At 45.0% G+C, this 15,464-nt stretch overlaps 1 protein-coding gene across 1 annotated transcript in view; it reads left to right on the forward strand.

Annotated features, from left to right (window-relative positions):
- Positions 1 to 7,282: 7,282 nt before the first annotated feature.
- CHAF1A (chromatin assembly factor 1 subunit A) overlaps positions 7,283 to 15,464 on the forward strand; it is a 37,148-nt gene continuing 28,966 nt past the window's right edge. The window contains exons 1-3 of the mRNA XM_032231256.1: positions 7,283 to 7,468; positions 9,392 to 9,446; positions 13,717 to 14,483. Of these exons, the coding sequence (XP_032087147.1) occupies positions 9,398 to 9,446; positions 13,717 to 14,483 (816 nt within the window). The 5' untranslated portion in view covers positions 7,283 to 7,468; positions 9,392 to 9,397. The remainder of the gene's footprint in view (positions 7,469 to 9,391; positions 9,447 to 13,716; positions 14,484 to 15,464) is intronic.

A 15,464-nucleotide genomic window follows, 5' to 3' on the forward strand; every position in this document is an offset into this window, starting at 1 on the left:
CTGCGCGAAAGGGCTCTTATTTCCTTCGGCGGAGGGATTCCATTTAAAAAAAAACGCCAGAGCGGGAGGAGGTGGGGGGGAGGACACAAACAAAAAGAGGATCCGGTTCCACGCTTCCCACCATAGATAAATGGACACTAGAGCGTTCGCGTGTATTATTTCCGTCCCTTCGCGCGGGGCGGAAAGAGAGCATCAAGGAAGGGGACACAGCGCCCCCTAGCTCTCTTATCCCACGATGCACACGTGGTGCCCTACTATACTTGCAGTCCGCCCAGCCACGTGTTTCAGTACAGCTTCCATGGGGAAAGCTAAGCCCTCCCATTCCTGAGTGTGGATGATGGGAGCTGTAGTTCAACCTTTGGAGGAGTGCCCAGTTGGAAACTGTCTCATAGACATATCCTCGGTTTACAACCAGTCGCTTAGTGACTGTTCAGAGTTACAACGGCACTGAAAAAAGTGACTTACATTTATTTTTCACACTTTTTTTTGAATTTTTTTTTATTGTTTTAATTAAGCAAAAAGCACACAAAAAAAGAATCATCCTTTCTTCTTTCCCTCTACTCCTCCCTTCGGTGTATTTCTACTATCTATCAATATATTCAGCTTGTCCTATTTTTACACTAGAATTAAAAAGAATCATCCTTCATTACATCTTGTAGGAAGCGTGTCGATCGGTTACAAATACATTTCGTGCGTTTCTTCCATTGCATAGACTTCATTCATATTAAATTGTACATTTTAAATCAAAAATCTTTATGTATATTTTACTATCTTTTTGTGTGTGTGTGTGTTTCAAAAGATTTATTTTCTTTTAAAACAAACATTTCATCATTCCTCAATCAGTGAGACATTGGAGTACAATTTTTGTGTGTGTCAAAATAGTTCTAGTTTACCACCAAATTCTTGTCTAGCCTAATATATACCCCTCCCTCCCTCCACCCTCTCCCCAACCCCCCAACTCCTTCCCCCCCCGACATCCCAGAACCCGTACACGGTATGGATTTCTAACAAACACAGTCTAAAATCTATTGAGAAAAAAGAAATAAAGAAATTAATGACATCTCTACATTGACCTTAGCTTCTTCTTGCTGAGCTAACTTTAAACAATTTAAATCATTTCTGATCTTAAGCATAGGCTAACTGGAATTTCTTGGTCCCGTATTTATTTTGTATATAGTCGATCCATTTTTTCCAGTCTCGTTTATATCTCTCATTTGAATGATCTTTAAGATATGCCGATATTTTAGCCATCTCGGCTAAGTTTGTAACTTTTCAATGTCCATTCTTGAATTGAAGGCAAGTCTTCCTTCTTCCAGGAAGTATATTTTATATTTTATGTATATTTTACTATCAATGTACCACAATTCTCATTTAACTACAATCACACTTATGACCCTGGTCGCATCCCCATGGTCATGTGATCAAAAGTTGGACTTGGTGTATTTACGACAGTGGAACTGGATCCCTTTTTACGAGCTGCTGACAAAGTCAATGGGGAAGCCAGGATCACTTTGCAAGTCTAGATTCCAGTGGTGGGTTTCAAAAATTGTTCGAACCTACTCTGTGGGTGTGGCCTCCTTTGTGGGAGTGGCTTGCTGCCCATGTGACTGGATGGGAGTGGCTTGCCGCCCATGTGACCGGATGGGAGTGGCTTGCCGCCCATGTGACCGGATATGAAGATGCCGACGACACTTGTCAGAACCACCTTAAATTGCCTCACACACAGCACTGGCATGAATAAGAATATGATGTAAACTTGTTTTTCAAAAGGCATCTTTGGTTTGCGTTAAAACAACGTCAACACACGCAATGTTCTGATTGCACCACAAACGCAGTGGTCATCCTTACCTTTCACAGAGGCCCTGAGTTTTATAAATAGGAGCATGATAGTGTCGAATAATCATATCCAAGGACCAGTGGTGGGTTTCAAAAAATGTTTGGAACCTCTTCTGTAGGTGTGGCCTGCTTTCCGGGTCCACTGGTGTCACCTCTTCTAACCGGTTCGGTAGATTTGACGAACCGGTTCTACCGAATAGGTGCAAACTGGTAGGAACCCACCTCTGCTAGATACCATCAAAAGAGTAAAATAATTGAAATGGAAAAAGGCTGGTCACATAGCAAGACGAACTGATGATAGGTGGACTAAGGCCCCTGAAGGCCACACAAGGAATAATGGATGGAAACTGATCCAGGAGAGATTCAACCTGGAAATAAGGAGAAATTTTCTGATAGTGAGAACAATCAACCCATGGAACAGAAGTTGCCTTCGGAAGCTGTGGGAGCTTCATCCCTGGAGGCTTTCAAGAAGAGACTGAACTGTCACCTATCAGAAATGGCGTAGGGAAGTGATGGGGAACCTTTTTTGGCTCGTGTGCCAAAAGCCCCCCACCCCATTTTTAGCACACCCTTTTCACCTTCCCTAGGCTCCAGAGGCTTTCCAGGAGCCTGGGGAGGGTGAAAACAGCCTCCACTGCCCCCCTGGAGCCCTCCGGAGGCTTCAGGAGCTTCCATGAAGCCTCCAGAATGAGAAAAACCAGCCCTATGGGCAACCGGAAGTTCAGGAACGGACTTCCAGTTTGCTCATAGGGTCGTTTTTCGTCCTCCGGAGCCTTCAGGGAAGCCTCCAGAAGGCCCCTGAATGCTCCGGAGGGCAAAAACCGACCCTACGAGCAAACTGGAAGTCTGTTCCTGAACTTCCGGTTTGCCCGTAGGGCCGGTTTTTCGTGCTCCAGAGGCTTCAAGGAAGCCTCCAGAGGGCGAAAAATGGCCTCAAAAGAAGTCCGAAGTCATCTGGCAGCGCGCTGGAGCTGACAGGGCAACGCCTCGCACGCCCTAACAAATGGCAGGTGGCACGCATGCCATAGGTTCACCATCACAGGCGTAGGGTCTCCTGATTGAGCGGGTGGGTGGGGGGTGTTGGGCTAGATGACCTATAAAGGTCCCTTCCAACTCTGTTATTCAGTTAAGGTAGCCATAGAATGGACCTCGCAATAAAAAGCATCCATGAAAGAGACTGTTAGGTAAGCTCCCCGTTGGGAGAGCGAAGTGCGTTCAGCGAAGCGTTGTGAGAGTTGTGTTGGAGAACACGCAAACCAGCATACAGAGACACTGCAGTTTAAATAGGCTTTTACTTTCGTGGAAATAGAAGTATCAGAGTCCATCAAACAGTCCAAGTCATCCACGGATAAGACAGTCAGTCATCAATGTCTTTCAGTTAAGGGATAATCCAAATAACATAGTCCAGTATCTTATAATCAGTCCAGTAATCAAAGTTTGCTAACAGTTGCAAAACTTACAATAGCTCACGGCACTTTCTAACAGCCAGCTTCCAAAACACTCAGATCAGATCAGCCCAGCATCTAACAAACACAGAGAGAGCTAACAGGCATTCTGGCTCCCTCTTATGGCCGATTGAGGAATACAGCACCCAATCACATTTTACAGTATGCGTTAAGAAACAGGTACAACAGTGTTACATGATTTATATATTGCAAACCCAACCGTTAGATTTATATTCCTAACAGAAACCTAAAACAAGATGGAGGGATGACATCAGCATGGGTTTTTTTTTGGTCTTTCATCGCTCCTATAATCCTTTACGGGGTGGAGTCTGGGCAACGGAATGGAGCTGTGTGTTTACTGGCCAGATGCCCTTCCTGTCGCCAATGAGGAGTTACGTCCCAGCAGATATATTCTCATTGGGCCCAGAGAGAGAAATATCTTCCTCTGCCTGGATCGAACTCCCAGCCCCCTGATTGTGAGGCGAGAGTCCCACCTCTAGCCCACCGCACCACTCAGATGACATCAGCAAGTAAGGTGGGCCCAATTGGCGGAAGAAAGCTCAGGACTGCATGGGTTGGAAACATGCGGAAGAGGCCCTCATGGAGAGAATGATGATGATGATGATGATGATGATGATGATGAAAGATTATTTTGAATTGAATTGAATTTATTGCATTTATATGCCGCCCTTTTCCCCGAAGGGGACTCAGGGCGGCTCACAATCCAAGTCAGGGAAGGGGATACAGACAGGGGGATAAAAAAGACGAGACATAACAATACAAAATTTAAAAACACACAACAACCATACCATTCGAGGGCGGGGGGCAAAAACTCATTAGCCCCAGGCCTGTCAGAACAGCCAGGTTTTAAGGGCTTTGCGGAAGGCCTGGAGGGTGGTGAGGGTTCGAATCTCCACGGGGAGCTCGTTCCAGAGGGTCGGAGCAGCCAGAGAGAAGGCTCTCCTCCGGGTAGTCGCCAGTCGGCATTGGCCGGCGGATGGAATTCGGAGGAGGCCTAATCTGTGGGATCTGATCGGTCTATTGGAGGTAATTGGCAGCAGGCGGTCTTCTCTTTATTATGGCCATGGCTAAACCACCTACATGGCTTCTACAGTGTGACAGCCAACTTAAGAAGCTGATTTTGATTGACAGGAAAGGGCAGCGACTTTCATTGATGAGTTATCTTTTAGATTTTTATTTGACTTTTGCCAAATCAAGGCCATATAAGGCAGCCCTCAGCTCATGGAATCACCTGCCTCCTGCGTGGGTGCTCAGCCACATTAATTCAAAAATTTGCAAAGATACATTAAACAGGAGGAGGCCCTGAGACTAAGCCCCACTAGTGGGACTTAACTTCTCCCTAGAGAGCTGAAGAAGCTTCTTGGATGAGAAGCGAAACGTCTTCTAAGAAAATCCAGGAAGTCCAGTTGCCTCTTGAAAAAGCACCTTTGGATTCTCCCTGGAGTCCGCTCTCACCCTAACTCTCTACATAGGAGCTTTTAAAACCTGGTTTATACACACCCTGGTTTAAAATGAATGGTTAGACTACTTGCTTTTTTTAATAGTGCAGTCTGAATATTTGTGGATACTTAAGCTGTCGTAAAGGTAAAGGTTCCCCTCGCACATATGTGTCAGTCGTTCCCAACTCTAGGGGGCGGTGCTCATCTCCGTTTCAAAGCCGAAGAGCCAGCGCTGTCCGAAGACGTCTCCGTGGCCATGTGGCCGGCATGACTCAACGCCGAAGGTGCACGGAACACTCTTACCTTCCCGCCAAAGGTGGTTCCTATTTTTCCACTTGCATTTTTTACGTGCTTTCGGACTGCTAGGTTGGCAGAAGCTGGGACAAGTCACGGGAGCTCACTCCATTACGCGGCGCTAGGGATTCGAACTGTGTCCCCTCTCTTCATAGAGCTCTCTTCATAGAAACCTTTAAAACCTGCTTTATCCACACCCCCGGTTTAGAATGAGTGGTTAGATTACTTGTTGTTTTTTTTAATAGCCTAGTCTATTCGTGGATACGTAAGTTGTCATAGCAGCCTTCTCATCTCCTAAACCAGGAGTGTCCAATGCTGGCAACTTTAAAACTTGTGGACTTCAACTCCCAGAATTCCTCAAAATGGCTGGCTGAGGAATTCTGGGAGTTGAAATGCACGTCTTAAAATTGCCGCGATTGGAGACCTCTGCCCTACAATAAAACTTCATCGGTCCCAGAATAGATGCATAAAGGATCCACATGCAGACCATTCAATTAACAGGGAAATGAAAAGCAGAAATTCCACTTTCCGCCTTTACTTTAGAAACCTCGTGTTCCAGCCAATCAGGGGGGCTCATCTCTGCATTGGCCAATAGAAAGGAAGGAGATGTTTGACCAATCACCAGTGCCGCTGTTTTGCCTTTTCAAGTTTCAGGCTGCTGGCTGAGCCATAGAGGTAAAATTAGAAAGAAAGGAAAGGAAGTTTTTGATGCTGGTGTTAAAGCGGCAGAGTCATAAAATGGGGCAAAAACCCCACTTAACGACTGTCTTTCTCAGTAATGTGAATTGAGGGCTCAGTTGTGGTTGTAAGTCGGGAACTACTTAGGATCAAAAAGGGAGAGAAAATTCTACAGCGCCTATTTTTTTCTCTTATGAGAACTATCAAAAAGGACAAAATATCAGGAGTTTCAAAAAAGCAACAGAGAAGAGCAACAAAGAGGATTAGGGGACTGGAGACTAAAACATATGAAGAACGGTTGAAGGAACTGGGTATGTCTAGTTTAATGAAAAGGACTAGGGAAGACATGATAGCAGTCTTCCAATATCTCAGGGGTTGCCACAAAGAAGAGGGAGTCAAACTATTCTCCAAAGCACCAGAAGGACAAGAAGCAATAGGTGGAAACTAATCAAGGAGAGAAGCAACTTAGAACTAAGGAGACATTTCCTGACAGTGAGAACAATTATCAACTTTCCTCCAGAAGGTGTGAATGCCCCAACACTGAAAGTCTTTAAGATATTGGAGAGCCATTTGTCTGAAACGGTATATGGTTTCCTGCCTAGGCAGGGGGTTGGACTAGAAAACCTCCAAGGTCCCTTCCCACTCTGCTATTCTGTTAGTCCACCACCCTACTCAAGCAGGAGACCCAATACCATTTCAGACAAGTGACTGTGCAGTCTCTTCTTAAAAACCTCCAATGATGATCTAAATTATGTAGAAAAGATGCAGAGACTCTAGAAAGAGTGCAGAGAAGAGCAACAAAGAGGATTAGGGGACTGGAGGCTCAAACCTATGAAGAACGGTTGCAGGAGCTGGGTATGCCTAGTTTAATAGAAAGAAGGACCAAGGGAGACATGATAGCAGTCTTCCAATATCTCAGGGGTTGCCACAAAGAAGAGGGAGTCAGTCAAGCTATTCTCCAAAGCACCAGAATACAATACAATAGCAGAGTTGGAAGGGACCTTGGAGGTCTTCTAGTCCAACCCCCTGCCTAGGCAGGAAACCCTACACCGTTTCAGACAGATGGCTATCCAACATCATCTTAAAGACTTCCAGTGTTGTGGCATTCACAACTTCTGGAGGCAACTTCTGTTCCACTGATTAATTGTTCTAACTGTCAGGAAATTCCTCCTCAGTTCTAAGTTGCTTCTCTCCTTGATTAGTTTCCACCCATTGCTTCTTGTTCTACTTCAGGTGCCTTGGAGAAGAGGAGATCTCTGAAGGTATAACCTCTGGAGTACACAACCTCTCCTTCTGGAAATTTGAGGAGAGCCAGGTGACCAGCGGGCGCCCGGTTGGAGACGAGAGGCTGCTCTCTTTGCCCCCCTTTCATCCACCCACCCACCCACTCCTCTCCAGAACCGGAAGTGCGGGCTCGCGTCGCATTTTCACCGCACCTCTACGGCCTTTCGGGCGAGGCGGGGCCGGGCGCGCCTCCCGTCCGGGGCTAGTGCTCGCGAGATCTTGAGCCGCCGCTTCCCGCTCCTCCCGCCCTCGCGCCCAGCCGGCAGGGTCACGTGGGCGCGGCGTCCCGCCCTATCAGGGCGCCGGAGCGCGAAGGTCGGCAGAACTCCCGCCAAATACGAGCGAGGAGCCCAGCGAGGAGGCGGAGGGGGCCGGCGGGCGGTTGGGCGCAGGGCGAGGCGGACCGGGGCCCCGGGGATGTGAGGGGAAGCGTGGGTTTCCCGCCGCTCGGCCGCTCTTCTCCTCGGGCAGGTGAGGGACTGGAGAGAACCGCGGGGAGCCGGAGGGGCCTGTGGGGCGGCGCGGGGAGGGGAGGATAAGAAGGAACCCTGAGGGGAAACTGAGGCAGGCAGGCAGGAGGGGTCTCGAAAAAGAAAACTGAGGGAAGCGAGCGGAGGGGTCTCTGAGGGGAAGCCGAGCCAGGGAGGGGAAGAAGCATAATATATGGATAATATAATATATTATGATATAATTAATATAATATATCGTATACGTTCCTGTCTCCTACTGTCTCCATTTATTTCTACCCGTTTCCTGTGTTCTTAGTTTATTCGTATTTCCTGTTATCTTGTACATGAGTGACAAACTAAATAAATAAATAAACAAAGCAGGGAGGGGGAAGGGTCTCTGAGGGGAAATTGAGGCAGGGGAGTCTGAGGAGAAACAGACAGGAGGGGAGGGGGGTCTCTAAAGGAAAACTGAGGCAAGTGAGGGGAAGGGTCTCAGGGGAAACTGAGGCCGGGAGGGGAGGAAGCATAATATATGCATAATATAAAATAATATATTAATAATATATTATGTAGGGGAAGGGGTCTTAGGGAGGGGTGCATAATATAATACATGTGCATAATATATTATAATGTATTATATTAATATATTATATAGGAGAGGGGGTCTCAGGGAGGGGGGTGCATAATATACGTGCATAATATAATATATTATATTAATAATATAATATATAGGGGAGGGGGTCTCAGGGAGGGGAGGGATCTCAGGGGAAACTGAGGCGGGAGGGGAGGAAAGGAGGAGCAGCTGTGGTTACTGAGGAGAAACTGAGGCCAGGGAGGGGTCTCAGGGGAAACTGAAGCAGGGAGGGGAGGAAGCATAATATAGGCATAAATAATATGGTATATAATATACATCACTGTCCTGTCCCCATTTATTTGTACCCATTTCCTGTGTTGTCATTCATGTTTTTTATTATTCCTGTTATCTTGTACATGAGTGACAAACTAACTAACTAACTAAATAAATAAATAAATAAAGCAGGGAGGGGAAGGGTCTCTGAAGGGAAACAGGCAGGTGTGATGGGTCTGAGGGAAACAGACAGGAGGGAGGGGATCTCTAAAGGAAAACTGAGGCAAGTGAGGGGAAGCGTCACTGAAGGGAAACAGGTACATCAAAGGGTCTCTGAGGGGAAACTGAGGCAGGTAGGATGGGGTCTCTAAGACAAAACGGAGGGAGGGGGAGGGGTCTCTGAGAGGAAACTGAGGCAGGAGGGATGGAAATGAGGGGCTGCTGAGTGGTTGCTGAGGGGAAACTGAGGCAGATAGGGGAGGGGGAACTGAGGCGGGGGGAGGGAGTAGAGGGGTCTCTTATGGGAAACAGGAAGGAGGGAGAACTGAGACGCGCAGGGGCCACAAGGATGTAGAAGGGTATCACATCATAGGCTTCATCAGCTTTGGGAGGGGGGCTTCAAGGGGCTTCGAAGCATAGAATGAACCCTGAGCCCTGGGACGGGCCAAATCTGTTGTGGGGAACCCCCTTTGCATTCTAAGGGAGGATTGGGGTATTGATGGGGGAATTGAGCAAAGGATTGGCAATTGACCCAGGGAAGGGGAAGATAGCCAGATCAGATGCTGGGGGTGGGGGGAGAGAGAGACCCTTATGGAAATGCTGCCCCTCAGAGGTTCCTGCAGTGCTTTCAATCATGACTTGAAAATTGCAGTGGTGGCTTAAACTAAATCCAAGCAAAGTACAACGCCTGATAGGGGAATTGGAAACAGAAACTAAATATTGTGCATATGTGTAGTTGAATGACAACGAGGATTTGATATGGGTGGATAGAACTTTTGAGTGATCACAAGAAGGATTGGATGGGGGCCAATATTAATCAGGTGAACAATATTTGTTTTGATTATCTGCGGAAATTTAATTATTATCTGCCTTTGCTAGGCAATTATGGAGTGTCGAAATAAAACAGGAGTTCCAGCCCGGAAGCTAATCCAAGGTAACTTGTTTTCTCTTCAAATATATATTCTGGCTTTTCAACTTCTTACACTTTTCATATTACGTGGATTTATAATACTATTTGTATTCGGTTCTGTGTTTCATAACTTTATTCTTTCACGGAGTTGCCAAAATTGGAGTGCAAGGACCCTGAGGGAAAATGGTTGTTTTTCTATTCTATTGACTTCGTTCAATGGGGTGGAAGATATCTGTCCATCTTGGTTTTGTTGCATTGCAGGGTCCTGAACAGCACTGATAAGGGCAGTGACTTCAGAATAATCCCCTCTGTTAAAATCTTTAGCACATCTGTGGAGTCGAGAGCCTAGATCTCCTTCAAAACTATAGGTAATTTTCGACTTAACAACCACAGTTGCGGCCAACATTGCTATTGCTTTGCAAAACAGTTGTTGAGTGACTTTTCTCCCATTTTATGACCTTTCTTGCCACAATTGTTAAGTGAATCATTGGAGTTACTAAGTGAATCTGGCTTCCCCTTTGACTTGGCTTGTCAGAAGTTTGTAAAAGATGATCCCATGTCCCTGGGACAGTGCAACCGTCATAAATATGAGCCAGTGTCCATATTTTGATCATGTGACCATGGGGATGCCGCAATGGTTGTAAGTGTGAAAATTAGTCATAAGCTATTCTTTTCACTGCTATTGTAACTTCAAATGGCCACTAAACGAATGGTTGTAACTTGAGGACTACCTATACTTTCTTGAGCTGTGGGATGAGTGATCATAGCTCACTGTACCTAAGAATCTAGGGACTCATATTAACAGGTCAAGGGTTACGCAACATTGTTATACTTTGTATGTGGAATATCCAGCTTGGATTCATTCCTGTCACTAAGCAGTAAATCGTGGTTTAATGATGCCTGTAGGCTGCTTCATATAACAGTCAAAAGGAAGTAACTACATTGCTTAATGTTATGTCTGAAATCAGCTATATTATTTGCCTCTGGTACCAGAGAAAATACGGTGGATGCAAAACCACCAAGCTCATAGCTAATATTGATAGCTTTATGTTTTCGAATTTGTCAAAATTCTCTTTGGGAGCTAAATTAATAGCATTCTCTGTGTCTTAATAGTAATAAATTTAATTGTCAATAAAGTTTGGATATATTTGCATGGCTATTAATAGATTTCTGGGTGGCTTACAGCAGTGGTCTCCAACCTTGGCAACTTTAAGACTTGTGGACTTCAACTCCCAGAGTTCCTCAGCCAGCTTTGCTGAGTTGAAGTCCACAGGTCTTAAAGTTGCCAAGGTTGGAGACCACTGGCTTACAGAGACAAAAGACAATATATTTTAAACATTCAACAATATCTCCTAATTGAAGGCAGAATCAAACAATTATTTCAGAATGAGAAACTATAGTAGAGTCCAGGCCTAGTTAAAATTTAAATCTTGTTCCAAAGGGCTCTGCTGATTTGAAAGATACATGCCCTCTCAAAAAAGGACTTCCTTTTGTCCCCAATTTTCTATGTTTCAAACCAAAAGTCCTTCTCATCTAGCCTCTTCCCACTGCACTCTTCAGGCTCTCCCACTCGTGTTCCCTAGCAACTCCTACCAAAAATGACCCTGATATAGATGATAATGTGTGTTTGCCATCCTTTGCAGCCTTCGACCTCTTCGTTTTCCATGAATTTGTCTAAACCCCCTTCAGAGCTATCCAAGCTGCCTTCGATAGAAGTGAATTTCATGGTTTAGTTATGCTCTTTAAAAAAAAAAAAGAATACCTGTTCAGTTTCTCTCAGTTTAGTTACTTTGGCTGACTTTGGAGCCAAGGTTACTTTGGAGCCAAGGTGGCGCAGTGGTTAAATGCAGCACTGCAGGCTACTGCTAGATCAACAGGTCAGCGGTTCAAATCTCACCGGCTCAGGGTTGACTCAGCCTTCCATCCTTCCGAGGTGGGTAAAATGAGGACCCAGATTGTTGGGGGCAATATGCTGACTCTCTGTAAACCGCTTAGAGAGGCCTGAAAGGCCTATGAAGCGGTATATAAGTCTACTGCTATTGCTATTGACTCCAGCTTCTAGTATTTTACCAGAGAGAAAAAAATGCTCACATTTGAACCATGCACCCCTTAGCCTTACACTATAAATTTTTGTTCCTCATATCCAAATTTAGTTATCTGTGGTCCAGAGTCCACTGATGGGCCGTGATAATACATCCATAAATATTGGTTGCCAGGCTGGCAAAGAATCTGGGGGCTATAATCTTAACAGCTACTGCAAGCTTCTCTATTGTTAGTGAAGAGATATAGCTCCTTGATGGATTACTGGCAGAAAGACAATCAGAAACTTTCGTCAGACCTCACAAACCAAGACCGAGTAGTTCGCCTACAGACAGAATCTTGCCGGACTCACACAGCTATGTGCACAACTATAGGTGCATCTGTGAACTGCTAGGAAGGGTTGCCCTCTTCCTGCCTAACAGACTTTCCAAGCTTCGCTGTCTCCTTGCCCTCTGGGAAGCAGCCCTTACCTCCTGGAACTCCAGACCACACGTCACACCACTACACACACACTGCCATAATATACATGAGGCTATAATTGTTTTTAAAAGGGACGCGGTGGCTCAGTGGCTAAGATACTGAACTTGCTGATCAGAAAGTCGGCAGTTCAGCGGTTCAAATCCACAGCGAGTGAGATCCCATTACTTGTCCCAGCTTCTGCCAACCTAGCACTTCGAAAGCACGTAAAAAATGCAAGTAGAAAAATAGGAACCACCTTTGGTGGGAAGGTAACAGCATTCTGTGTGCCTTCGGAGTTTACTCATGCCGGCCACATGCCCACGGAGACGTCTTTGGACAGCGCTGGCTCTTCGGCTTTAAAACGGAGATGAGCACCGCCCCTAGAGTCGGGAACAGCTAGCAAATATATGCGAGGGGAACCTTTACCTTATAATTGTTTTAGATGGAAAACCGTTCTCTTGCTAGAATTCTTGTAATCCCATCTTTTCTCAATAAATCTTGCTAACGAGAACCCTATGCGAATTGTGCTTGGAAAAGAATCACCCTCAGTTCCCCCGAGAGCCTGATGATTTGAGTAGCCCCGGATATGGGTGTCGAGCAACGAAAATATTACTTGTGTAAGTGGGAACCCAAACATCTCAAAGGATTTGGGAACAATGTTAATTTGTGGTCTTGAAAAATGTTTATTTAATTTGGAGTTTAGATATCAGTTGAAAAAGATTTATGTGTAATTTCTGCAGGCTTTTTCCTGTTGCTGATTTTTAGCTTGTGTGATAATCCTCTAAAGCTTTTGATGATATTGCTGATAATCCATCTAAAGGAAAAGGTTGTGAATTGGTCTTCCACCATTTGGTTGCGTTCATACGTATCTCAATAGTAGTCTTTTTTTAACAAACATTTGTATAAGGGTGCTAAATGTTGACAACTTCCACCAGCTTCCATTCATCATCCCCAGGGTGACATTTTCCTTTTTCAGAGGAGCTTGCAGCTTTTAGTGGACATTATTTTTCCACTGCAAGATTCCTTTCTTGATCAGATGTCAAGAGACTGTCCTGTGCCAGAAAGATATGTATTTTGATGTAGGAATGATTAACATTACTTTTTTATTCAACCTTTTTATATAATTCAAGGTGGTAAACAGAGTAGTAGCAATTGGACTTGCATTCCACTTCATAGTGCTTTACAGCCCCTTTATAAGCTGGTTTACAGAATCACATGTTTGTCCCAACAATCTGGGTCCTCTTTTTACTGACCTTGGAAGGATGGAAGGCTGAGTCAACCTTGAATCTGTCGGGATCGAACTACTGACAGTGAGCAGAATTAGCCTGCAATGCTGCATTCTGACCACTGTCATGACAGCTCATGAACATACCTAGTACTCTTATTTTCCCGAGAACAACCCTATGAGGTGAGTTGGGCTGAGAGAGACTGGCCCGAAGGCCGTTTTCATGGCCAAGGAATCAAATACTTCAATGTATGCAAAGCAGACTATCCCATATAGGAAACAGTGTGATGCTGGTTGTTTAATTTTCCATTTTTATGGATGTTACACACAAATAATTTGAGGTAGGAAATAAAAATCAATTGTAAACTGATTGGCCTGATAAAACAATGGAGGCTGCTGCTGATCGTGATTATTATTTTAAAACAATCGCTGATCACTTTATATGTATGTGTAGTTTGTTTTAAACTGGTTTTATTGGATTGTTGCTCTTATCTCTTATCTCTGCCCAGAGCTCCTTAGAGCCGTACGCTTTAAATAATAATATACATTTTATTGATCTTATTGTTCTAGCTCGACTGCCCTTCAAGCGCTTGAATCCCATACCAAAGGAGAAAAACGACACGAACCCCGAAGTGAAAAAAGCCAGGAGCGTGCAAAACACCCTCGATCAGAATGCATCCTATCCTGACTCGCCGCAGCCATTCTCGGACAATGTGGAAAACAGTTGCCAGGAAGAAACAGAATCCCCTGTTCCAAAACTGGTTAATGGAAAGGGTCCCCTAGATAACTTTGTGCAGAAAAGTATAAAAAACGACACAAGCCAGTCTCGGCTCTTCATAGACTTGACGGACGACCCTCCTCACAGACTGGATGAGAACACGGGTCACCCCAGGTCCAGCATCAGAGTAGCATCTCCGGGGGAAACCCCGAAGGAGAAAGAAGGCCAGGCTGCACCCCCAAATTCCTCCTGCATTGCCCAGGAGGTGGATCCTTGCTCAGGAACCGACTTCGATGTAACAGATAAGGAATTGCCAAGCGCGGCATCCACTGGGATAGAAACTAATATTTCCACGGAGGATAAATCTCAGAATGTCATATTTGAACGGAAAATGCCTGTCGTGGTTCTGGAGGATATCTTGGCCGCCGGGTCTCCTCAAGCTGCAGCTTTGGAAAGGAGCGCAAATTCTGAAAACGAAACCATGGAATCTTGTCCCGAGGACGACACGCCGTGTACAAATTCCTCCTTAAGTTCTCTCTCTCCTACCAGCTCTCCCGAGTCTCAGGCGACCAAGGAGCATCACGTTAACCCACTAGCTGCTTCAACACCGGTTTGGAAGGTTGGTATCGGCTTCGGGAAAGCCACATCATGGTCGATATTGCAGGTAGTCCTCGACTTAACAACCGTTAACAGTTTAGTGACCGTTTGAAGTTGCAGAACACTGAAAAAAGTGACTTATGGCTGTTTTTCCACACTTACAACCGTTGCAGCATCCCCAGGGTCACGTGAGCAAAGCGCTTGGCAACGGACTCGTATTTACGACTTGCGGTGGCGCGTGGTCATGTGATCCCCTTTTGCGACTTTTTTGATAAGCAAAGAATGGGGAAGCCGTCTGCAGTGATTCACTTAACAACTGTAGAAAAAGGTTGCACAATGGGGCAAAACTGAATTGTCTCACTTAGCAGTGGAAGTTTTGGGGTCAATTGTGTTCGTATGTCAAGGACTACCTGTATAATTTGTTTGGATAAGGTAGAAATAAACATTTCTTAGCAGTCTTTGGAAAGAATTGGCTGTTTTTGCTAACTCTTTTGCCTTGATCTGTTTTTGAAACAAATTGTGCTTTTACAGACTTGACTTAACAGCTATTCATTTAGTGACTGTTTTAAGTTACAGAGGGATTGAAAAAAAAAATCACTTACAGCCAGTCTTCATACTTACGATTGCTACAGCATCCCCATGGTTGCATCATCAAAATACAGGTGCTAGGCAACCAGCATGTATTTATGATAGTTATACTGTCCTGGGGTCATGTGACTGCCATTTGTAACCGTCCCAGGTGTTTCCAGCAAGCAAAGTCAATGGTTGCTTAATGACCATGTGATTCACTTAATAACTGCAGTGATTTGCTGAATAAATGTGGTAAAATTAGGTGTGACTTAACTGCCTTGCTTAGCAACGGAAATTCTGGTCTCTACTGTCATATGTTGAGAATGACCTGTGTGTTTAGATAAAAATAGTTGGATATTGCCATTTTACAGTTTTTCTCTGGGTAATATAAATAAGGTAAAGGTTCCCCTCAAACGTATGTGCTAGTTGTTCC

Source organism: Thamnophis elegans, chromosome 1 (genome assembly GCF_009769535.1).
Source record: "Thamnophis elegans isolate rThaEle1 chromosome 1, rThaEle1.pri, whole genome shotgun sequence".
Classification (NCBI taxonomy): domain Eukaryota; kingdom Metazoa; phylum Chordata; class Lepidosauria; order Squamata; family Colubridae; genus Thamnophis; species Thamnophis elegans.